The sequence below is a fragment of the Ursus maritimus genome, unplaced genomic scaffold (genome assembly GCF_017311325.1).
Source record: "Ursus maritimus isolate PB19 unplaced genomic scaffold, ASM1731132v1 scaffold_20, whole genome shotgun sequence".
NCBI classification, from domain to species: domain Eukaryota; kingdom Metazoa; phylum Chordata; class Mammalia; order Carnivora; family Ursidae; genus Ursus; species Ursus maritimus.
Genome location: NW_024424453.1, coordinates 20,073,094 through 20,098,075, shown reverse-complemented (window position 1 = coordinate 20,098,075; position 24,982 = coordinate 20,073,094). Strand labels below are relative to the sequence as shown.

The window sequence follows — 24,982 nt, the reverse complement described above, 5'->3', positions numbered from 1 at the left end:
TAGCAATTGAACTGTAGTTCTCTTGGCCAGGAAACAAATTCCATAGACCCAGTTCTTAACCTGAGTCATGTTACCCTTAGTGGCACACTTGATAGCATTCCTTGGCTTAATAAAGGAGGAAATGGATTGTCGGCTTGGAGTTTCTTGGCTTGAAGTAGGTGCTGTAATGACATAACTCCCCTCCATACCCTCGCAGCCACACCGAGCTTTTTATTTCCGTATTTGAGCACAAGCAAGGTCAAAACAATAGATGAAATTTCATAAAACAGTAGTAGTTACGCCTAGATGTTTTTACTGACTTCCTGAAAACACTTTGGAATCAGCTCCAACTGCGTTTATAAATGAAAAAGGAAATGAAGCTCAACACCCCAGTCACAAAACTCTTTGGTCCTGAATTGGCCAGATGCCTAGATTTCCTTTACGTAAACAGGGTCAAATGTGAGGCCAACCAACTGTAAACTAAAGATTCTGGCCTCCCAGACCCTCATGGTCAAAGATGACAGTGAAGCTGTCCAGTTTCCCCAAAACTGTGATGCAACTCCTTAGTATGGAGAAACCAGGCAGAAGGATGCAATCAGCCCAGGGACTAGCACAGAGGCCTAGAGCCCTTGGAGCAAATGTGGCTCATGGAGTGCAAAAGAAAAAACTTAATCACACCTCCCCTTCACCCCAATGCACACACACACACACAAACACACACGCACAGACACAGTTGCTTCTACGGTCTCCTGTGACTTTTTATTAATCTCAGCTTAAAAAAGAGTCATCTGGCCACTTGTAATGACAGAAATAGTCTCAGTTCAGTAATAACTATGTTCAAGTACATGTAATAATACCCGAATGTGAATTTCATCCAAAGCGAGTCCCCATTTTGAGCCTGCTGCAGGGGTCAAGTCCTTTCTATCCTCCTCTTCCTTCTCACCCTACTCCTACTTGCAAGCTGCGCCTCTCCAAAGTCAGGAAACGGGAGGAGGAGGAGTGATAAATGTGGAAGAAAGATGATGTCTGCCTGGCACATCTATGGCCTTGTTTCCCTTTGGCTAGGGCAGATACTGGAAGCTGACTGGTGCAAGCATTTGTCAGGGCTCTTCAGAGGCCCATCCACTGCTGGGCTCTCTAAACTGTGGATTCCTGACATGGATCATGTGTTCCATGTGGCCCTGAACATCTGACTGTATAGACCCGGTTTTCTTCTGCTGTGATCTCCTCACCTCTCCAGGTGAGATTCTGGGGCAGGGTCTAAGACAACTCCATATAGGCTTTTGCTATTATATCACACAATCAGTCAACAAGAAACATACTACTTGGAAACATTCTTGGTGGGAATGCATCAACTTCCTAAGCTGTAGATCTCACTTTGTTCCAGGCTGCTACAGCCAGCTTCGGGTCCCTTAGATTTCTCAGATGAATCAAGCATCAGGTCTGCCACTGGGTCTCTCAATCTTCTGCGGACATGTATCAGGCTTGCCAATGCTGTCACAGAATCCCATCTCATGGGGTTAAGATGAGGGGCAAACCTTCTTTGTGTTGCTTCTTTCTCCTGGGAGATAGGACTCATGTATCTACCTTGGCCAATGGCATGTGAGTAGATGTGACACACATAATGAGCAAGTAGAAGCTTTTAGAAACTTCGGGAGTTTCAGCCCCTTGCTCTTTCCTTTGCCATGACAGAATAGCATGTTCCAGGTAGGGCTGTTTCCTTAGTCTGGGTCTTAGAATAAGAAAATAGATGGCAGAGCTCCCACCAACCTGCAGCCATGTGGAGTCAAGCCAAGCTGAGCCACAGATGAGAGCTCAGTAGAGTCAAGCAGCCCTGGAGCTAACCCCTAGCCTTTATATAATTTGAAAAAGAAACATATCTTTGTGACTGCAAATCATTTAGATATTTGGGCTATTATTTCTGCAGCAAAAACTGACTTACACACTAGCCAAATAGTGGCCAGGAAGGTGTTAGGAAAATTAGTGGGAGCGTGTCCTAGAGTCTAAGTGAAGACCAAGGTTTCAAGTAAGAAGGAGGATCAATTGAATTATATGTTGTTGACAATCCAATAAAAATGAAAGTGAGGCTTGACCATTGGATTTAGCAACATGGAGGGGGGCATCAAGACTAATAAGAACAGTTTTGGTGGAATGATGGGGGCCACTGTGTGTCCAGAGTAGGTTCAAGAGAGATTGAGAGGACAGAATTTGTATACACTGTGAGTTGAAACTCTTTTGAGAGATAAAGGGCAGCAAAGAATGAAGCTGTGGCTGGAGGGGGATGTGTGAGCAATAAAGGTTTTTTATTTTTACTTTTTAAAGATGAAAGTAATTAAACTAGGTTTTTAAATTATTCAGTGAAGAGGACAAAATGACTATATGAGAGAGAAAAGACACAGTATTTGGAGTGATGTCTTCCAACAAGTGAGGGAGGATGTGACTAACACATGACTAGAAGGATGGGCCTTAATTGGAGCAAGGTCAGTTTGTTCCTCATGAAATAATGGAAGGTGAAACTTAAGGGCACTGATGCAGGGAAGTAGGTAGATATAGGGAGAACTTGGGGGAAGTTATCTTTTGCTTCTATTCTCTTAGCAAACGGGAGAGATCATCATCTGAAAGAGAAAGCTGGGGAAGAGATAACAGGGACTTGAGGGGAAGGGTGGAAAGGAGACTACCTTAGTTGTCTGGCAGAGTTGGAATGTTGATGGGCTAGGGTACTTTAGGATAATTGTTGGGCAGCCCCCAAAGTCCCTGAAAGCCTACTGCGTGCCAAGCATTATGCTCAGAGCTGAGAGACAAAGGGAAGAGATCTAGACCTTGCCCTCAGGAGTCTCACAGTCTAAGGTAGAGAGCCGTCATTTAGATTCATCAGTGAGCCATGAATTACTTCTCTGAGATATGGTCCGTCAGAAAAGGAAGCATAGGGACTGTGGTGGGAGCACAAAGCAGGGAAGAACCTACACTAGCTGGGGGTAGGATACGCTAAAGAGACAAAAGTTCTTAGAGGAGAAGTCTGACTCCTAGTCCAAGGCATGAAGGACAGATAGGAGTCATCCAAGTAATGAGGGGCAGGCTGTTCTGCTAGAGAGAGAGGTCCTGTACTGAGGAAGTAGTGTACCCTGTTTGGGGGGAATAGAACTATTTCAATATGGCTGAGCTATGTGCGCATGTGTGTTTGTATGTGTGTGTTTATGTGTATGGACTCACATGCATGCATGTTTGGAGGAGGAGTGTGTGTATGACCAAATGACTCCTAGAGATACATGTGTTGAATGCCACGATCAACAACATTCTGCCTTCCTATTTCCATATGATGTGTGTCACATACTTGAAACTACCTTGGTATCTCTCCCCAATCCCACCTATTCCTGTAAATACACTTGGAAGAAGCCAAAATTATAATGTCATTATTTCTTTTTGTAGCGTGTATTACAAGTTATAGGACACACTGAACAGCCCAGTGAAAGTTCGTTGTAAGATATAAATATAGGCCAGATTTCCATATCACCTTGGTGTCCTATTGAGTTACACAGACTGGGGATTTGGCTCAGTGAATGAAAAAAAAAAAAAAATCCCAGCCAAATATTTATGTTGAGGACTAGAGGCAGAAATATTAAGTAGAACAAAAAAAAATCAAAACTATATTATTAACATACATCAATAGCTTTACAAAATACATTTACTCCTACAGCTTTGTGTTTCTTTGTTGCCAACAAAAAAAAATTCTCCAAGAACTATCACCTCCAAAGTTCACCTTGAAAAAGGAAAGAGTGAAAGTCATAGTTTACAAATGCCCTGTGTGACTTCTGTTTAAAATGGTTTTCAGTTAGTAGTCCCTAATGGTGCCCCTGCTAAATTCCTACTCAAACACTTCTGAACATCCAGAAAAGGCAAACAATTCCAATACCATTGAAAACCCAAAATAATGGCAAGTGAGTGTTAGAATCTCCTAAGAGTTTTCAATAATCTAAGGCTTACAGAGCTATTTTGAGAAAAGCAACCAGGGGCCTATCCCTACCTCATGGAATATCACATCCTTGCCTGTCTGCAAGACAGCAGAATCACACTCTGTTCTTAGCCTCACTATCTGACCCAATTTAGGGAATTTGTACCAACCAAAAAAACCTATGGAGGAGAGTCATAGGGGGGTGGGGGAAGATGGGATTTGGGGGTGTTGTGTCAGCTACACAAAGGCAGAGACTTTTGTCTCTTCTCTGCTTACTGGTTGCTGGCACAGAGTAGAAGCACAATAAATATTTGTTGAATGAATGTGGATGAATGAAGGGAAAGATGAGGGACAGAATTTGGCATTTGCATTCTGTGGAGTATATGTCCCATACATAGAATTGTAGCCAAGGATGAAGGTGAGGAGATGCCAGGAGTGCAGTATGCTACATTGGCTCAAAGGGCCTGAAAACTAACAGTGAGGACAACAGAAAATTCTACACACATATGGCATAGCTTCAAAGAGGAATATTTGCTTGATCCCAGGACCTGGGTTATAAATGCTGCAAACTGACTTGCTAGCTATGGCTCCAAGAAAAGAATGTGATGAACAACCAGATGGACATTGAAGGGAGCCAAGGGCAATCCACACACCTGTCTACTGGCAAATATCGAGTCTGGAGAAATTTCTCCATATTAAAATACTAGCAAAGACAAGAAAAGTAGCATAGAGCTTATCATGATATTTTATAGAATAAAGAACAAGAAATATCTTCCTGGATACCTAGAAGAAACGAGCTTCTGGAATTATGGAAAAGTTTTAGAAAACTGTTCAGCATCCTCAAAAACATGCAGTAATTCTAGACTATAAGAAACAGGCAGGAAAGTCACCAAGAAAAGAATAAATTACATTGCTAGTGTTTAATTCAACCTTACTAGAAAGAAATTTGGCAAAATGCATTTTGAACTTTAAAAATATTCTACCCCTTGACTCCTTAATCCGATGTTTAAAGATTTACTCTAAGAAAATAATCAGAAATACAAAAATTTTTATTCAGGTATGTATGTAATAATTATAGTATCATTTATGATCGTTTAAGGTAATTCTAGTTTAATATATTCTAATACCAATTTAAATAAATAATCTATATATTCATATGATTTTGTTATTCAGTCCTTAAAAATAAAATTAGAAAGTTATGCTGTATTTTTTTAAAGATTTATTTATTTATTTTAGAGAGCATGTGAGTGGGGGGGGGCATAGGGAAAGGGAGACTCTCAAGCAGACTCCCTGCTGAGTGCAGAGTCCGATGCAGGGCTTGATCCCATGACCCTGAGATCATGACCTGAGCTGAAATCAAGAGTTGGATGCTTAACTGAAAAAATAACAGATTTGAATTTTGTAATAAAGATTGTTTGCTAAAAAATGTCTGCAGAAAAATGTACTAAAATGTTAACAGTAATTATCTCTGTGTAAAAGGACCTCAGGTGAATTTTATCTTTTTAAATAATTTTTTAGTTTTGTGATTTTATGTAATAAGCACATATTAGTTTATACTCATAAAAATTAAACACCTGCTTAAATGCCTGGTACTGGCTAATGAAACAGTAACAGATTACTGTTTCAAACACGTGTATTTTTTCCCCTTTCTTTGAGAATCACACCGAAATGACAAGAGTGCTATACAAACATGAACAGATCCATGACAACAGTGTATTACTGAAAGAAAAGGGTGGGATTATTTTGATGACTAGACCAGAATAAACTACAACCTACCTGGACAAAGGCAGCACTATGCTGCGACAGAACCTGGGGAGGGCCATATCAGAGGGACAGGGAAGAAACCCAGGCGGTGGTGGCCCCAGAACGGGCTGAACAAATCCATTCCCAGCATCTCTGCTAGGGTTTTCCAAACAAAGGCAGTAGTTTGCTTGGGGAGGGGGGGGTTCGTGTGTGGGTGCTATGCCTGAGGAGAGAGTCAAAAAGGCTCAAGGGACATCAGGTGACCCTTCATGTCCAAATTGAAGCTTGCAAAATGTAAGAAAAAAGCAGCCAGTGCCACAGAGATGGTTTTGTACCATCATCTCCACATATGGGTGCTACCTCAGTATAGACCAGTTATATTCTACTTTACAAATGTAGCACTGAGATGGGTGGAACACTCTTCCCATTTGAAAATAAATAAATAAATAAATAAAAAGCTAATGTTCTTCCAAACATTCCTTGTACTGAGTACAACCAAACCCGCATTCAAGCATATTTTGCCTCTAACGGGCAATTCCCTGTCTTAAGCAATTTCTTCAAAGTGACTCTGTATGATAGAATCCAGCACTTATTTTTAAAAACTCCACTTAGAATCCCATATTTTGGCGATGCAATTGATCTTCAGGGTGGATGCGAAATGGGAGTTTTATTGCAACTCTTTGGATTTTACCCAGTAATTTTTCTTAAGCCATTTCATTAAGGTTTAAAATGCATACTAGCAGGTAAAAGATTATAATAGATTACAAAATAAGACTTTATTTTCTGAAGAGAAGTTAAGGACCCTGGGGAATTAAATGATGTTGATCAAAACACTGAAATCTATTTCAAGCAACACTAGCTCACTGCTCACTTATAACCAAAACAAGATGGGGGGAAGGAGAGGAAGTCCCACTGTTTAGTGCTTATAAAAATGACTTTTCTAGATTGCTTTCACTCTTTATTTTAGGATTTCACATTACAAGGACTACTAGAGGATAGATAAGGAGCATGAACATGTAAGAAGGATATGAGCATTTTAAGTTTTATTTCTGGGATAAGAAAGACATAGCAGACAATTTGAAGATTTTTTATCTATCATAAAATGATATATTACACATGACACATTGGATATATATAAAAGGCTGCATAAAATCAGAATGCAAGACCTTGATTACAAAAAAAATTATAGTGGGAAATTTAACGTACCTTATTCGGAATCTGACATCTACTAAAAATATAGACAAGGATATAGAGAATTTAAGTAACATAATCAAGAAACTCAATTTAGTATACCTGTATAGAACGTTTTTCCTCAAAAGTTGCAAATATACATTTCTTTTCATCCATGGAACATACATCCAACTCAGTCATGTACTTGATCGCAAGGATTTTAAAAGTAGAATCATTATAGGTTACACCCTCATAATTTGATAAATTAGAAATAAATAATAAAATGTTTATCAAAAATTGTAATCATTTGGTAAACTAAGAAACTCTTAAAAAATTATCACTCAAAGAGAAGCAAAAAGTGAATAATCTCAAATGTATTCATGGAATCCGGCAAAGGATTTAGCATCCATTGATGGATGCTAAAAACAGTAGGTAAAAGATTGTTGGAAACACGATATTCACACAGTACTCAAGTATTGCCCCATAGGTTAAAAATTAATTCCAAAGGTAAAACTGTACCTTCACAGTGGAGGCTGTCACTACAACCATATGAACAAACTCGGCATCACCAATATACCTTAAATGCCTGCTGATGTGAAATATACACTATTGAGCATATAACATCATCCATGAATATTCTTGCCGAAAACGTTCAACTTAAATTTCAGGCCTGGACCTCATTTCCAGTTTATAGGAAATGTAGCAGAGAGAAAAATACATTAATTGATGCTATGAGTAAACAAAAAAGTCCCGAATATGGAATAATGTGCAAAACAGTGACCTGGTTTCTTCTAAAAAATCAATGTCAATAAAAAAGAAGAAACTGATTTAAAGAGACTAAAAAAAAGATTACCAAATGCAGTGTATAACTTTGATTGGATCCTGAATTTTAAAAAACATCTATATGGGGCTCCTGGGTGGCTCAGTGGTTGAGTGTCAGGCTCTTGATTTTGGCTCAGGTCATGATCTCAGGGTCCTGAGATTGAGCCCCACCCTCCATTGCATCAGTTTCCATGGCTTGGGGAGTCTGCTTCTCTCTCTTTCTCCTCCTCTCTCTCTGCCCCTCTCCCCACCCGCACACGCACTCTCTCTAAAATAAATAAATAAATCTTAAAAAAATCTATACAATATATATTTTCTTATAATAACGGGAGAAATCTGAATATGTACTGATATGATAAAAACTATTCAGGGTTTTTTTAAAAAAGTATTTCAAAGCACAATAATGGTATTTTGGTTATCTAAGAGAATGCCCTTATTTTTCAAAGATGTATGTATGCTTCAGCATTGAGATAAGAATCGTATGATGGCTGTCCTTACATTCAAATGATTCAGTGAAAAATAAAAGAATAAATAAAAAGCACTTATATATTTAATATCTGTGATATATATGTATATGCAGAGAAGGGTGAAAAAGTAAAATGGAAAAATTATTTACAATGGATAAAATGAGGTGAAGGGTATATGGATATTTATTTCATTAATTAGTTGAACCATATGAAATTGCCAATACTTGACCATTTTTGAGGTAAAAATGACAATTTTACGTTTGAATACATAAATTACCATAGAAGCCCCTGGAAAGGTGGTTAAAGACCTACCATTAAAATGACTCCAGGGACCAGATGGTTTTACAGCTGACTTCTAACTAGCCTTTAAAGACTTGATCATTTCTATGTTATTTCAGATCATAAAAAATAGAAACATCTTTAGTTCATGTTATGAATATAGTACAGCCTTAATAATATCTTAACCCAATAAAGACAGCTTCTGCTCCCCAAAACAGAAAAAGAAAACTATAGACTAATTTCAGTAATTATTATAGATATAAAACTGTACGAAAAAATCACTATTCTGAGAATATAAGGATAATTCATTATCAGAACATCCATCAATATGTTTCATCACAACAATAAAGTAGAAGGAAAAACTATGTGATTATCTCAACATACGCTAAAAATGCTATTAAAATTCATCTGACATTTTTAATAAAAGCTGTGAGTAAATCAGGGTTATTTAATGAGTGCTAGGTACTGTTCAAAAGACTTTAACATGTATTTTGTCATTTAAATTTCACATATTTAATCTTCAGAGATATATCCTGTTATCCCCATTTTATTCTCTAGGGCAAATGTCTAGGAGGGAGATCCAGAGTACACAGTAATTGTATATTTAACTTTATAAGAATCTGCTAAAATGATTTATAGATTGGCCATACAGCTTTGCATTCCCACCAGCAATGTTCCAAGTAATGTTCCAGCAATGTCCCACTAGTTTGTAACTTATGTTTTCATTCTCTTAACAGTGTCTTTTGCAAAGCAAAATATATTTCATTTCAATGAAGTCTAATTTTTCTTTTTTTCTTTTTGGGGTGGTGTAAGTATTATATCTAAGAATCCTTTGCCTGAATCAAGGTCATGAAGATTTTCTATTACACTTTCTTCTAGCTGTTTTATATTTTACATTTTGATCTATGGTCCATTTTGAGTTGATTTTTGTAGAAAGTCTGAGGTTTAAGTCAAGATTCTTTTTTTTGGTCTTTGGATATTATATGAAGTTTGTACTGCTATGTAACAAATTACCATAACCTTAGAGGCTTAAAATAACACCTATGTATTAATTCACAGTTTTGTAGATCAGATGTCTGGCACGGTGTGACTGGATCTTTTGCTCGGAGTATCATAAGACTAAAGTCAAGGTATGAGCTGGTCTGAATTCTTGTCTGGAGGCTGTAGGGAAAATCTTCCAATTTCATGCTCGCTGTTGGTGGAATTCAGTACCTTGTAGTTGTGTGCCTATGACCCTCTTCTCTATGTCAAGGATGTTCTCAGGAACTAGATGTTGCCCACATTCCTTGCATTCCTTATTCCCATCTTCAAGCAGCAACAGTGAATCAAATCCTTCTTGTGTTCTGAATCTCTGAATTCCTCTTTTATGACCAGCCAGAGAAAACTCTCTATTTGTAGAAGGCTCATGTAAACACTCCCCAGATAATATCCCTATTTTAAAGTCAACTGTGCCATATAATGTAATCTAAGCCTGGAAGTAAAATCCATCATATTTGCAGTTCCAAGGATTATGTGAGGAATGCACATCAGACTGAGAAGGGACAAGAAATGTTGGGAGGCATTTTAGAATTCTACCTACCAAAAATACCCAATTATTCCAATACCATGTGTGGAAAACACTATCTCTATTTCTTCGAATTGCCTTTGTACCTTTGTTAAATCAAATAAGCCATATTTGTGTGGTTCTATTTTGGACTCTTTTCTATTCAGTTCACTTGCTTGTCCCTTTCATCAATATCACATTTCTTGGTTACAGCAGCATTATGGTATGTCTTAAAATCAAACAATGGGAATTTACATCTCAATTTTTCTTTTTCGAATTTGGTTTAGTTAATTCTAGTTTCTTTGCTTTTCTTTCTAAACTCAAAAATTAATTTATCTGTATCTACAAAACATTCACCTGGAATTTTGATTAGATTTGTATTAAATTTATGGACCAATTTATGGGAATTGATAACTACATTGAGTCTTTAATCCATGAACATGTATGACTCCATTTATTTAGGTTTTTCTCGATTTCTTTCATTGGCATTTTGTAGTTTCCAGTATACAGACCTTGCATGTGGCTTATTAGATTATTTTCCTAAATACTTAAAATTTTTGGAGCTATTGTTAGTATTTTTAAAAATTAATTTCTGTTTCTAATTGTTCATTTACAAGATATATATGTATATGCATACATATATACATATAGGACTTTTGAGTATTGACCTTGTATTCTAGAACCTAGTTACACTCATTTATTATTTCTAGAGGTTTTTTCTTTTTTCCAAATTCTTTGTTTCTATATAGACAATTATACTGTCTGCAAACTGGGCAGTTATATTTCTTCCTTTCCAGTCCTTATGAATCTTACTAATTTTTCTTGTCTTATGGCACTGACTAGGATTACCAGTACAATGTTGAATATAAGTGATGAGTGGATATTCTTGACTCATTCCTCATATTAGGAAGAAAGTATTCAGTCTTTCACTATTAAATATAATATTAGCTATGGGTTTTTGTAGATGTCCTTTATCAGTTTAAGGATGTTTCATTCTATTTCAAGTTTGCTAGGAGCTTTTTTTTTTTAACATGAATGAAAATTGCTTTTTTGCTAAATGTTTGCCTGCATCAATTGATATAATCTTTTAACTATTAATATGAAGGTTTCATTGATTGATATTTGAGTATTGGACCAGTCTTTACATTTCTAGGGTCAATTTCATATAGTTGTGTTTAGTCTTTTTATGTATTGCTGGATTTGATTTGCTAATATTTTATTTTTCATCTATGGTCATGTAAGATTTTGTCTATAATTTTACTTTCTTGTGATGTTATTGTCTGGCTTTGATATTTGAGTAATCCTGGCCTCTTAAAATAAATTGGAAAAAATTTCTTCCTCTCTTATCTTGGAAGAGATTATTTAGAATTAGTGTTATATCCTCTTGCAAAGAAGATTTTGCCAGTAAAACCATCTGGGCCTGGAGTTTTGTTTTTTGGAAGGTTTTAAACTATGAATTCTATTTCTTTAATGGATATAGGATAGTTCAGTTTATTTCTTCCTGAATGGTTTTTGGCAGGTTGTTAAGGATTGTTACATTTCATCCATTTTGTTGAATTTATGTCCATAGAGTTGTTCATAGTATTCTCTAATTATCCTTCTCATGTCTTTAAGGTCTGTTATGATATTCCCCTTTCATTTTTGATATTGGGGATTTATATCTTTTTTCCTTCTTTCTTTCTTTCTTTCTTTCTTTCTTTCTTTCTTTCTTTCTTCTTTCTTTTTTGTTAGTCGGCTAGAAATTTATCAATGTTATTTACCTTTTCAAAGAACCAGATTTTGGTTATTGATTTTTCTCTATTGTTCTTCTATTATTAATTTCATTGGTTTCTGCACAAATCTTTTATTATCCTTCCTTTTGCTTGCTTTGGGTTTAGTTTGTTCTCTTCATCTTCCAATACTGAATGATTAGATTGCTGATTTGAGAATTTCCTTGTCTTCTAATACAAGCATTTAGAGCTACAAACTTATTTTTTAACAGTGCTTTAGCTGCATCCCACAAGTTTTGATATGCTATATTTTCATTTTCCTTTACTTCAAGATATTTTCTAATTTCTAATAGATATTGTTTATTTTGCTGTATCTGTGTGTACTTGAAAAGAATATGTATTGTGCTGCTCTTGGTTGGACTGTTCTATAAATGTAAATTAAATCTAGTAGCTAATGGTATTATTCAGTTCTAGTCTCTTGCTGATACTCTACTTGTTATACCAATTACTTAGGGAGGAATATTACAGTTTCCAACTAAGTGTGAATTTATCTATTTTTCCTTTCGGATGTCCCTGTGTTACATATTTATATGTGTGTTTCATGTATTTTAAGGTTATGTTATTGGGTGCATACACATTTTTATAGTCATATCTTTCTTGTTAAGTTAACCCTTATACCATCATTATGTAATGTCCTCTTTGTCCTTGAGAAATTTTCTTGTTCTGAAGACAACTTTGTCTGATATTAACATGACCACTCTAGCTTAGTTTGGTGTTTGCATGGTACATATATTTTGCTTCTTTTCCATTTTTTCATATTTAACCTACTTACATTTTTATACTTATATTTCTTATAGACAGCATATCAGCATGTAGTTGAGTCTTATTTTTATCCACTTTGATGATGCCTTTTTAAAAAATTTATATCTTTAAACCACTTAAATTGAATGTAATTATTGATGTGTTAAACTTTAGAATTACCATCTTATTACCTGCTTTCTGTTTGTTGCTTTTTTTTCTTCTTCTTTTCCTGCCTTCTTTGACGTTATCTGAGTTTGTTGTGTACTCCATATCAGCCATTGGATTTTTTACTACATCTCTTTGTTTAGACATTTTTAGTGGTTGATCTAGAAATTATAATATGAATTCTCAACTTTCACAATCTACTTTGAACTAATATTTTATTACTTGAGGTAGAATGTAGAAACTTTACCACCTTACAGGTCCCTTTAACCACTCCTCTTTTTGAAAATCCCATAAGACAATGTTAAAATTTTTCTTACAGAAATCATATATATTTGAAAGATATTAAGAGGAAAAATATAGCTACTATATTAAACAAGTATTTACCATTTTTGTTGCTCTTCCTTCATTTCTGTTTTTAAAGTTTCCCTCTAATGTCATTTTCCTTCCATCTGAAGAAATTTCTTTGGCTTTTTTTTTTTTTTAATAGCAAGTCTGCTGGTGAAAAACTATATTCTTACTTTTGTACAGATTGGATAATTTCTAATAATCTGTCTTTAAGTTCACTGACTCATCTGTCATCCTTCATTTTGCTGTTAATCCAATCCAGTGAATGTTTCATTTTGTTATTGCATTTTCAGTTCTAAAATTTCCATTTTTTTCTTTCTGGTAGGTTCTATTTCTCTGCTGACATGTTCCCATTTTCCCATTTGTTTCCACCGTGTTTGCTCTTCCTGAACCATGGTATAATAGCTGCTTTAAAGTCTTGCTCTGCTCATTCCAAATCTGTGTCATCTTGGGGTTAGTATCTGTTGATTGTCTTTTCCCTTGTGAGATATTAATATTTTTCTGTTTTTTAAATGTTGATTAATTTTGGATTTATCCTGGAAATTTAAATATTACATCAAGTGACTCTGGATCTAGATATGTTAAGTGACATAGGATTCTCCTATGGTGAATGTTGATATTGTCTTTTACCAGGCAATCAAACACATTAGGTCCAAGACACAGGTATTACTAGTCTTCTGTTACTAGTCTTCTGTGGTTTCAGTGTCAGGTGTTTCAAAGTCTTTGCAGTGTGTTCAGATCTGTCCTGAATGTGTGCCATCCAGTGTCCTGTCTGGAATTGGAGTGATTCTCTACCTTGTTGATCATTTCGCAAAGTCTTTGGTGTGCTGTTTAGGGTCAGATACATGTATACACGACTTGGAGGTGAGTTCCAAAATTTATACACAACTTTATTGGATCACTTTCTTTTTCTCTCTCCACTCTATAATCACCTCCACAGGGCTTTCATTTCCCTATGTGTTACATGTTTCCCATAATTTTTCCATAATATTATGCCTGCATCAGAGCTCAAGCAGTGAGAGGATTAAGAGAGAGAAAAAATTCAACGGGAATTCTTCCCAAGGTCTTGGGACCTGAGTTCCCCTGGTTGGATTTTAGGTGTCTGCCCAACTGTTGCTGCTATCACCACTGCTGCTGCCTCAGGATTGCCTGGCATTGGAATGAGACAGAATGAAATAAACAACAAAAACATACCCAAGGGATTTCCCCCATTCTTCTGATCCACAGGGGCTCCTTTCCTGTTCCTTGTGCCCTAAACAGAGAATTTCTCTTGCAGTTCTGTCTTCCTTGTTGCATAATTCTGGTCTTTGAACTCCTTTTGAGTCCGGGTCAAGGGATTCCAGAGAGGAAAAAAATAGGAAATTCACTGCTGGTTTGATAGTACATACTCTGAATTCTGGTTTCCTTCCCCAATCTGTCTGCTACTACTTACTTTAAAGAGTCCTTAGATAGCTGCTACATGCATTCTGTTCAGGGCTTCTAGTTACATTTAGTGAAAGAGACCTGGGGGAGTAGATATTATTACTCAGTCTCAACAAGAACTGGAACCCCCTCCACAGACTTTTGAATAGTGAGTTTTACCTATTGAATTTAAAATCACTTTTTTTTTTTCAGACTTCATCTATTACCTAAAGTAAAGATACATCTATTACTTAAAGTAAGGCACCTATATTGGATCATACTTTGTGATAACAGGCTAATAAATTCTCTTCAATAGAGCAGAATGTTCATTGTTTGGTAAACTTAATCAATGGGTGAAGCTTATTGATATCGATGTTCTCAAGAGCATGTTAGAGAAGATAAATAAGAACGTGCCTAGTGGAGGGTAGTTGGTAGTGTGAAGATAAGGGCTGTTATTTCAGGAACTAAGAAGATTCTGTACATGGAAAGAAAGCATATTAAGGAACCCAGATGACACTGGAAGCAAATTTAGGGCTTCTAGTTCAAATATTTGGTATAAGCCGGGGATATTTTTAGATCAACAGTAGGTTATGACTGTTATCCAATATCTTTAATAGAATATGTCAAACTAGATTGATTTTAGCTATAAATTCTGGAGTTTTGAAACATTTTTTAAAAGGACCTACAGGAAACAGAACATAATTTTACATGGGGGTTAAGGGTAAGGAATATAAAGTCTACATTCAAATGAGTAAATTGGTTTTCCATGTTTCATGACAGGAGGTATTTCTGAGGTCTGTGTATTGATACAAATTAATACAGAATATTCAAATTGGTACAAAATCAATATAAAATAATAAAATTTCTACAAATTGATGAAACAGTACAAATTATCGGATAAGATTCTAAGCAAAGCTCATGTTAAGAAGAAAATAGAAGCATGCTCTAGAACCTTTCTGAGCTGTTAGATAATGGTAATGCTTTTTGTGAGTATTTTTCTTTAACAGGTTTATAATTTTGAATGCAGAAATAGGAGCTGCCTGTAAAATTGATGAATCTAGTTACTAGTTAAAATGAACTAAGGTCTCCAGGGACTATTTTTTCCTTTCTGCTTCCCATGTAAACCATGCTTTCACAAATACAATTAATAATATTTGTATGTATGCATGTGTGTGTATACATTTGCCTCAAGCAGTAAAAGAGTGTTTGGATAAGAAAAGGCTCATAGTTGGTCTTTGGGGTATTGTTATAGAAACATTTGTTGAGCACTTACTGCATGCCCTAAATTTTTCATACATGCCAACATTCAATCCTTAAAACAATCAAAAGAGGTAGGTGTTATTATTCCACTTTTACAGATAAGAAAATTGAGGGATAGAGAGGCTGAATTTATTCAAGTTCCCACAGCTGGTAAGAGAAGGAGGCAAGGTTGGTACCCACACCATTCAGCTCCAGATTATGTGTACTGATTTACTATATTAATATACCAATGAAGCAAATTGTGAAACATGCATGAGACTTCGGATACTAGAAAGGAAACCCAATGGAACACAACTAGATATTGAGGGAACTTAATTATCTGAATTCCTCCATTATATTAAATTGACATTTCCTCACCTCAGTAATAAAGTCTGTAAGCAGGTGTATTTAACTCTGTTATTGTTTAAAATTAAAAAATACTACAAAAGACAGTTTTCCCATTATATCTGTGTGTATTCCTATGATGGCTGTTATTAAAAACTTTGTAGTCAGTAGGTGTAAATGATAAAGAAAGTATTCTTGCATGGCATAAATTTTTTAACTAAATAATGATAGTGGTGGAGACATTGTGCTATCTAAGTCGTTCACTCTGCAAAGGACACAGGTCAGTGTATTAATTTTTTGTGTGATATGTGGAAGAGGCTGACAAAAGGCTGACTTGGGATCCTGAATGGGGTTGGGAGATAGGTGTAAGGGTGACAAATTCCTACAATTCCAAATTCCTATAACTGAGGAAGATGAACTTCCTCACTTGGCTACTTTGGACCAGGGTTTAGCCTCGTTTACCTTTAACTGTTCTAGGTCTAAGAGAAAATCTGCACCAAAACATTTCTGTGCTGTATAAGCAAGTCAACCCAATCACTTATGATGGATGAAGATTTCCTGTGTTTGTTTTTAACAGGCCTCTCTTGGTTATAAAATGACATCTCTTTTTCCCCAGAGGATTTGTTAATCAAGATAGATTGCAGGCATCAGGAATAAGCTCATTTATTTAGGGCCACAGAAGAATACACTAGTTGGGCATGCAGGCCATGGGCTCAGGGTGCCTGGGCTGGGGTCTGGCTCTACAGCCCAACAGCTCAACTCTGGGCCTGTTTGCCAGGTCTTACCCACCCTAGAAGGTAGCTATTATTATCCCATTTTATAGATTAGAGCCTGAGTCACAGGGACGTTATGTGCCTTGTACTTTGTTATCTAGTATCTGGCACAGATTAAGTACTTCATAATGACTGTTACTGCTTAAGACGTTAGAAGCCCCAATCTGGGAACTATAGAAATCATCTTGCTGAGGGCACTTTCTAATGCTGTCTGTAATATAAGTTCTGTATTGCTCTGGTGTGTAAGGCTTTCTGTACTGTGACTGAGATATTTTGAAGAGATGGGTCCAGCATTCCTATGTGGGGGAGCCCAGGAAAGGTTTGCACTATGGTGTAGGCTCCAATCTCATGTGCTTGGTTAGCTGCATGTGGTGCCCTATCCTAAACCAAGGATGGGGCTACCAACCCAAATCAGTTTCCACTGCCAGAGAGTTCGGCCCTGTTGGTCTTTGAGGTTTATTTGTAAGCATGTGTGATCATTGGTGGATAATCCTGTTTCCTGGCTTCTGTAGGGAAAAGACTGACACCCTTGATCTCTTGTTTCCTGGCTAACAGCAAAGGTAATCCTTGGAGACTGAGAGTTGGGTTTTCCTCACCACCAGTATTAATGTATTCCACAGAAGGGAGGAGATCCGGGTTCTAATCAAGAAAACATTCTTCTTTCTTTTACATGAAAAACTCCCAAATAATACTGAAGGGGTCTTTTCTTTTTCTCTAGAATTTTGAGAAACAAAGTTCTGTGATTTATTTGAAATGCTGCTTTAAGAATATTTTATTATTTTTTAAAACAAAATAGCTTTAGGACAAGAAATATGAATGTACTTCAGACAAGACTGAATGGAGAATTTGTTTTATTTATTTATTTATTTAGTTTCAGTATGTAAGTATGTATGTATGTATTTATAGTGAGAGCAGGGGGAGAGGCAGGGGGGGAAGGAGAGAAAGAATCCTAAGCAGGCTCCACACCCAGCATAGAGCCCAATGCAGGGCTCAGTCCCCTGACCCTGAGATTATGGACTGAACCGAAATCAAGAGTCAGATGCTTAACTGACTGAATCACTGAGGCGCCCTCAAGCGTTTATTTAAATTCTAATTAGTTAACATACAGTGTAATATTGGTTTCAGGAGTAGAATTTAGTGTTTCATCACTTATATATAATACCCAGTGCTCATCACAAGTGCCCTCCTTAATACCTACCACCCATTTAACCCATTCCCTGCCTACCTCCCCTCCATCCACCCTCAGTTTGTTCTCTATAGTTAAGAGTCTCTTATAGTTTACCTCCCTCTTTTTTCCCCCTCCCCCTATATTCATCTGTTGTGTTTCTTAAATTTCACATGAGTGAAATCATATGGTATTTGTCTTTCTCTGACTCACTTGTTTTGCTTAGCATAATACACTCAAGCTCATCCATGTCATTGCAAATGGCAAGATTTCATTCTTTTTGATGGCTGAGTAATATTCCATTACATATATATGATATATATATATATATCCATAGATGGGCATTTGGGCTCTTTCCATAATTTGGTTATTGTTGATAGTGCTGCTATAAAAATTGGGATGCATGTGTCCCTTCGAATCAGTATTTTTGTATTCTTCGGGTAAATAGCTAGTAGTGAATAATTGCCAGGTCGTAGAGTGGTTCTATTTTTAACTGTTTGAGGAACCTCCATACTGTTTTCCAGAGTGGCTTCACCAGTTTGCATTCCCACCAATAGTGTAAGAGGGTTCCCCTTTCTCTGCATCCTAGCCAACATCTGTTGTTTCCTGTGTTCTTAATTTTAGCCATTCTGACTGGTGTGAGGTGTTATCGCATCATAGTTTTGATTTATATTTCCCTGATGATGAGTATGTTGAGCATTTTTTCATGTGTCCAGCCATCTGGATGTTTACTTTGGAAAAATGTTTATTCATGTCTTCTGCCCATTTCTTAACTGGATTATTTGTTTTTTGGGTGTGGAGTCTGATAAGTTTTTTTTATAGAATTTTGAATTCTGATATGTCACTTTATCTGATATGTCACTTGTGAATATCTTCTCCCATTCTGTAGGTTGCCTTTTAGTTTTGTTTACTATTTCCTTTGCTGTGCAGAAGCTTTTCATTTTGATGAAGTCCCAATAATTCATTTTTGCTTTTGTTTCCCTTGCCTCTGGAGACATGTCTAACAAGAAGTTGCTACAGCTAATGTCAAAGAGGTTGCTGCCTGTGTTCTCCTCTAGGATTTTGATGGTGTCCTCTCTTACATTTAGGTCTTTCATCCATTTTGAATTTATTTTTGTATATGGTGTAAGAAAACAGTCCAGTTTCATTCTTCTGCATGTGGCTGTCCAATTTTCCCCATACCATTTGAAGAGACTGTCTTTTTTCCATTGGATTTTCTTTCTTGCTTTGTCAAAGATTAGTTGACCATATAGTTGTGGGTCCATTTCTGGGTTTTCTCTTCTGTTCCATTGATCTATGTGCCTGTTTTTGTGCCAGTACCATGCTGACTTGATGACTACAGCTTTGTAATATAGCTTGCAGTGCAGAATTGTGATGCCTCCAGCTTTGCTTTTCTTTTTCATTATTAGTTTGGCTCTTTGGGGTCTTTTGTGGTTCCACACAAATTTTAGAATTGTTTGTTTTAGCTCTGTGAAAAATGCTGGTGGTATTTTGGTAAGGACTGTATTAAATGTGTAGATTGCTTTGGATTATGTAAAGATCATTCTGAATTTCTCTAAGCACAGAATCACTGCTGTTTTAAAGTCATTTCCATCAAAGTGCAATTCATATTAATAGTATCAATTCTTACCTTATCTAAAACATTTTATCTGCGTCTTACTGTAGTAGTTTGACAATGGCAATTTTATCGGGGTAAAAACCAACTCAAGTATATACTAATAATTTAAAACAAAAGATGTAGAATTAAAAGAAATCAAGAAAGGAAGGCAATGTAAAGTGTATAAATAAATTATATACCAAGTGAGGATGTTTGTGTTTATTCACTATGACATTTTCATTCCTGCTGCTTGGACTTCTCCATTCATGTCATTTTATTAAAGCTCCAATTTACTTATATTCTGGTATTTTATAGAAGAGTCTAACATGAAAGTTGGTTAATGAAGCATTGCTCTGTAAACAAGCAAAGCCTTGATAAATACAGTCTAAAATAATGGACAACTATCATTTAAAAGCTATGATGGAACTGAAGATTTCTTTGACAACACTATAAACCATGACAGGGAAGTAGAGCATATGATGAAGGTATTACTAATACATGGTTGAACCAAATTTATGTCAGGTTTGTGTGTGCATTTGTACACACATTAACTTACGTTTCTATTCTTTTTTTAGAATTTCTTTTTCTTTTTTGGGGGGGGAGGGGCAGAGGGAGAGGGAGAGGGAGAGGGAGAATCCCAAGCAGGGTCCATGCCCAAAGTGGAGCCTGATGAGGGGCTCAATCTCACAACCCTGAGATCATGACCTGAGCCAAAATCAAGAGTTGGATGCCCAACCAACTGAGCTACCTGGGAGCCCCGTTCCTATTTTTTTATGTTTATTCTATTATGTTCTATTGCCCTCCCATTAATCAATACATTGTGACTCTTCTTTCTCAAGTTAGCCCCTGCCTCCCTCCAGTATAGGTGTAGAGAGTTTAAACTGAGGGCTTAGATATGCCTGGCCCTGGGCAACTCCAGGCAAATCTGGCAGTATTTATTATTAGCCCCATCTTCACTTGGGGCTAGGAAATCTCAACCAGTGGTTATCAATATGTGGCCTTGGAACCAGCAGCATTAGCACTGCCTGGAATGTAGTAGAAAGGCAAACTCCTGGGCCCTGACCCAGATCTATTAGATCAGAAACTCTGGGGCAGGGGCCCAGCACTCTGGGGATTAATGAGCCCTCCAGTCGATTCTGATGGTCACTCAAGTTTGAGAGCCACTGGTCTCACCTTGGTCTTGCTGCCCTGTATCCTGTCTGCCTGAGTCAACTTCACATATCTATGAATTTCAGTTTTCCTTTTCTGATTTTCTCATGACTGGGTCTCTAATCTCTCTGACTAGATTTCTGCTGATTCCAGATTTAACACTCTAGTTCTCAGCTGAGATTTCCACCCTGCCTATTATACTAGAGCCCTGTCAGCCCCTTCCCCTAAATACATCACAGCCCTGCCTTTAATGCTCTCCCCACCTGGCTGGTCATCAAGTCTGGCCTTGAATCAGTCGGGCCATTTGGAGCTAATTCCCATTGGGGCACCTCCATGACCTGACAACCCCAGGCCCTACCCCCCAGCAGGCCATAACAACGCTGGCCTAAGCTGACCTCCAGATCCTTCACCTGCGGATGCTATGGTTGACATCACTATCTTTCCTTATTGCGTCCTATTGTATAACCTAGATAATCATTCTAACCTGCCTAAAGCCCCATTATTATACTCCCCTCTCCCTGCTGTTCTGAATATCAGGTGACTGCATAAGCTATGACATTTCTTTAAAGTCAGTGGATGCCACTATCTACTATCTATATACTTTAGGTTTATAGTGATCATCTTCCAGGCACTTCTTGGGGGGCCCCTGACTGAAGTTTTATTGCCTTTTCCTTTGGGAAATTGTCTGACCTATGTCTATAGGAGCCCTCTGGCTAAACATATGGTTCACTAATCAATTATATTTAAGTATTTCCTGTGTCCCTAATTCTGTCCTAAGTGCTGTAAGGAATTAAAAACAAAACAAATTTACTTTCTCCTTGGTATTACAGCTTTTTTTTGGGTATAAATCCTGTTGAATTGTGAGTATCTTGAGGACAAGACCTGTGTGTTTCTCATTTTTGTAAACTCCAGAACATATTACATCGTTTTCAATAAACGCTGTTGAATGGAAGAATTCATAGATAAATAAACTCATTTCTAGAGACAGACTGTAAACAGACATCACTCTGAGATTTCTAGGACTCTTGGAAAAGTCAATTCAGTTGGTGATAGGTCTAGGAGAGGACAGACTGTTTCACCTTGTGAATGAAGGTCAACTTCACCCCAGGGAAAGTTAATGTATAGACCTGCCGTTGTACTCTTGACCAAATCAGCAACACCAGAAATGAAATAGTGCAGCTATGTCTTGTAATGATATCCTTTGTTAAACATGCCACTCACCTGATCTGAAGCCAAGTCAGCATGGGGATTGTTCCTCCTCCAAACACCCAGACTGTGAAGAACACAAGGAGCAGTGTGGTGGTAAACATCATTTGTTTGGGCTGAGATTCTGTGTCCCGAATAGCTAGGGCAAATGCTATTGCTCCTCGCAAACCTTACACGAAAAACCAAGAGAGAATAAGAGAAAATGAACATCTGCATAAATCTCATTCTCATTTTCCTGTATTCATCTTTACAATTTTCTAACAAACACAATTACTTTTTTAAATTAAACTTTTTGAGATAATTGTAGATTCACATGCTATTGTGAGAAATAATATACTTCTTGTCAGGCCTTCCCCACTTTTCCCCCAGGTGATAACATCTTGCAAAACTAGTATAATATCACAGCCAGGATTTTGATGTTGATGCAGTCAAGATACAGTACATTCCCATAACCACCAATGTCGCTCATGTTGCCCTTTTATGACCACATCTACTTCCTTTGCAGACACTCCCTCCTTAATTTCTGGCAACCAATAATCAATTCACCATTTCTATAACTGTGCCAGTTCAAGAATCAATGGAATCATGCAGTATGTGTTTTTTGGGAATTGGCCTTTTTCACTCAGAATAATTCTCTGGATATTCATCCAGGTTGCTGAATGTATGACTAGTTTATCCCTTTTTATTGTTGAGTAGTATTCCACTGTACGTTCCACAGTTTGTTTAACCATCTATCTATTGAAGGGACATCTGGGTTTCTAGTTTTATGGCTATTACAAAAAAGACTGCTGTGTATGTAAATATAAGTTTTCATTTCTCTGTGGTAAATGCCCAAAAATGTAATCACTGATGGCGTATTTTTAAAAGAAATTACCAAACTGTTTGCCAGAGTGGCTAGACACCATTTATATTCCCACCAGAAATATAGAAGTCATTCTGTTTCTCTGCATCCTCACCAGCATTTAATGTCAATATTTTTATTTTTGCCATTCTGATGGGTGTGTGGTAATAACTTATTGTGATTTTATTTTGCATGTTTCTTTCTTTTCTTTTATTGATTTACTTTTTTAAGTAGGCTCCACGCCCAATGTGGAGCCCTTAATTTGCAGTTTTCTAATAACTAATGGTGTTGAACATTTTTTAATGGGCTAATTTGTTATCTTTATACCCTGTTGGCTGAAATGGCTCTTTGTGTCTTTTGTCTTTATCTCATTTTCTTTTTTTTTCTTTCTCTTTTTTTAAAATCTCATTTTCTAATTGAGTTATTGGATTTTTGGATGTTGAGTTTTGAGAGTTCTTTATACATCCTAGATACTATCTTTTGTTGGATATATAGTTTGCAAATATGTCCTCCCATTTCATAGCTTTTTATTGATGAAGTGTAATATATTGATTTTTCCTCTTACAAATCATGTGTGGAGTTAAGTCTAAGAATTCTTCACTTAGCTCTAGGTCCCAAAGATTTTCTCCTATGTTTTTAAAATTTTTTCTAAAAGTTGTATAGGTTTACATTTTACATTTCAGTGTCCGATCATTTGAATTAATTTTTGTATAAGGTGCGAAGTTTAGGTTGAGATTCCTTTTTTTTTTTCTATGGATATTTAATGTTTTCATTGAATTGCCTTTGCAACTTTGTCAAAAATCAGTTGGGTATATTTGTATGGATCTATTCCTGGGTTTTCTATTCTATTTTATTTATCTATGGAATAGGTAGTACTAATCGCACTCTGTCTTGATTATAGTAGATATAGAGTAGGCCTTAATATTGAATAGAATGATTCTTATATTTTGTTTTCAGAATAATTTTAACTATTCTAGGTCTTTTGCCTTTCCACAAAATTTTAGAATAATATTGTGTATATCTACAAAAAAATTTTTCTGAGCACAATTACTTTTAAAAAATCAAATGTGTCAGACAATAAGGAAAACCAAGCTTATGGACCATTGAAATTAATAAATAATTAAATAACATTTAAGAATTACTCTAGCCTGAGTACATACTATAATAAAGTCTATAATCTAAGCTACCTTTTAAACCTGCTTTTTCTTCTTTAATAATGATATGCTAAATGAATTTTTATGAATCCACATTGAATGTATTTGCAAGAAGTATGTTAAAATTTCAAATCAAAGTGTGATGATGCAAATAGAAACAGAGATGAAGACTTTAAAGAAGAATAAATAAAAGCACAAATAGTAAAGTAAAAAAGTTAAAATGGAAGATTTCTCTTGGGTAACACAAGACTTACAAGACATTTATGGACCCTGTTATATCAGATAACAGGGCAAATAAACATTTATAATGACAGCAAGAATAAGTCAAAGAGGTAGGGATTTGGTTGTTTTTGTTAGATGGTTTGAATTACATACATAAAATTTCAATGGTCTACTTTTTATAATATTTACTGTATCTAAATTTCCAAATCTTTATTCATACATTAAAAGAATTTTAGAAATTGGACACAGCGTAGGATGAAGAAAACTATAGCCTGGTTTTATCCCTGGGTTCGCAACTTAGATATAATGTTCATTTCTTATCTCCATGCCACCAATATACAAGAGACAAGAGGCATAACACAAGATCCATAGGATTAGGCTAGAGAGACTTAATATATTTTGCCTGAAACAAGGAAGTCTCAGAAAGAGAAAGGAACATGCACTCCGATTATAAAATACCTTGAAGGAACAAAATGTGATGAGGAAGGAAATTATTCTAAATTTCCATGTAGACAAGGAAATGGCCTGAAGATAAGGAAGATAACATTTGAAGTAGATATTAATATAAAAAATTTTTATATATCAGAAATTCTGAACACTTGAGATGGCTGTACTCAAGAAGAAAATTCCCCATCAGAGATGTTCATGCATTCAGGCCCAGCTGGGAACAAAAGAGTGGGGATATTAATAATCCTTAATACTGGAGAATATTTTAATAATGTTCTCTCCAGGAAATACAAATGGTGTCATTAGGGAACAGAAACTAAAAGAAACAGTCTTGCAACAGACTTCTGTATCAGAGGAGAGAATTTATAGGTCAAGGTAAAGCTCCTAGCAGTGTTTAATCACAGTACAAGATTGGAGATAGAAGGTGATCTTTTCATTTTCTCTTTTCCTCAAGCTAGCATTGTTAGAAAT

At 36.3% G+C, this 24,982-nt stretch overlaps 1 protein-coding gene across 4 annotated transcripts in view; it reads right to left on the bottom strand.

Moving 5' to 3' along the window:
• Positions 1-24,982, bottom strand: part of SLC9A9 (solute carrier family 9 member A9) — a 550,759-nt gene that overhangs the window by 183,180 nt on the left and 342,597 nt on the right. For all 4 annotated transcript variants that reach the window (XR_572657.2, XM_008707677.2, XM_008707671.2 and 1 more), the window contains exon 12: positions 21,863-22,016. Coding sequence is in view for 3 of the 4 variants with exons in the window: in XM_008707677.2 (XP_008705899.2) it covers positions 21,863-22,016 (154 nt within the window). In the remaining variant the exon portion in view is untranslated. The remainder of the gene's footprint in view (positions 1-21,862; positions 22,017-24,982) is intronic.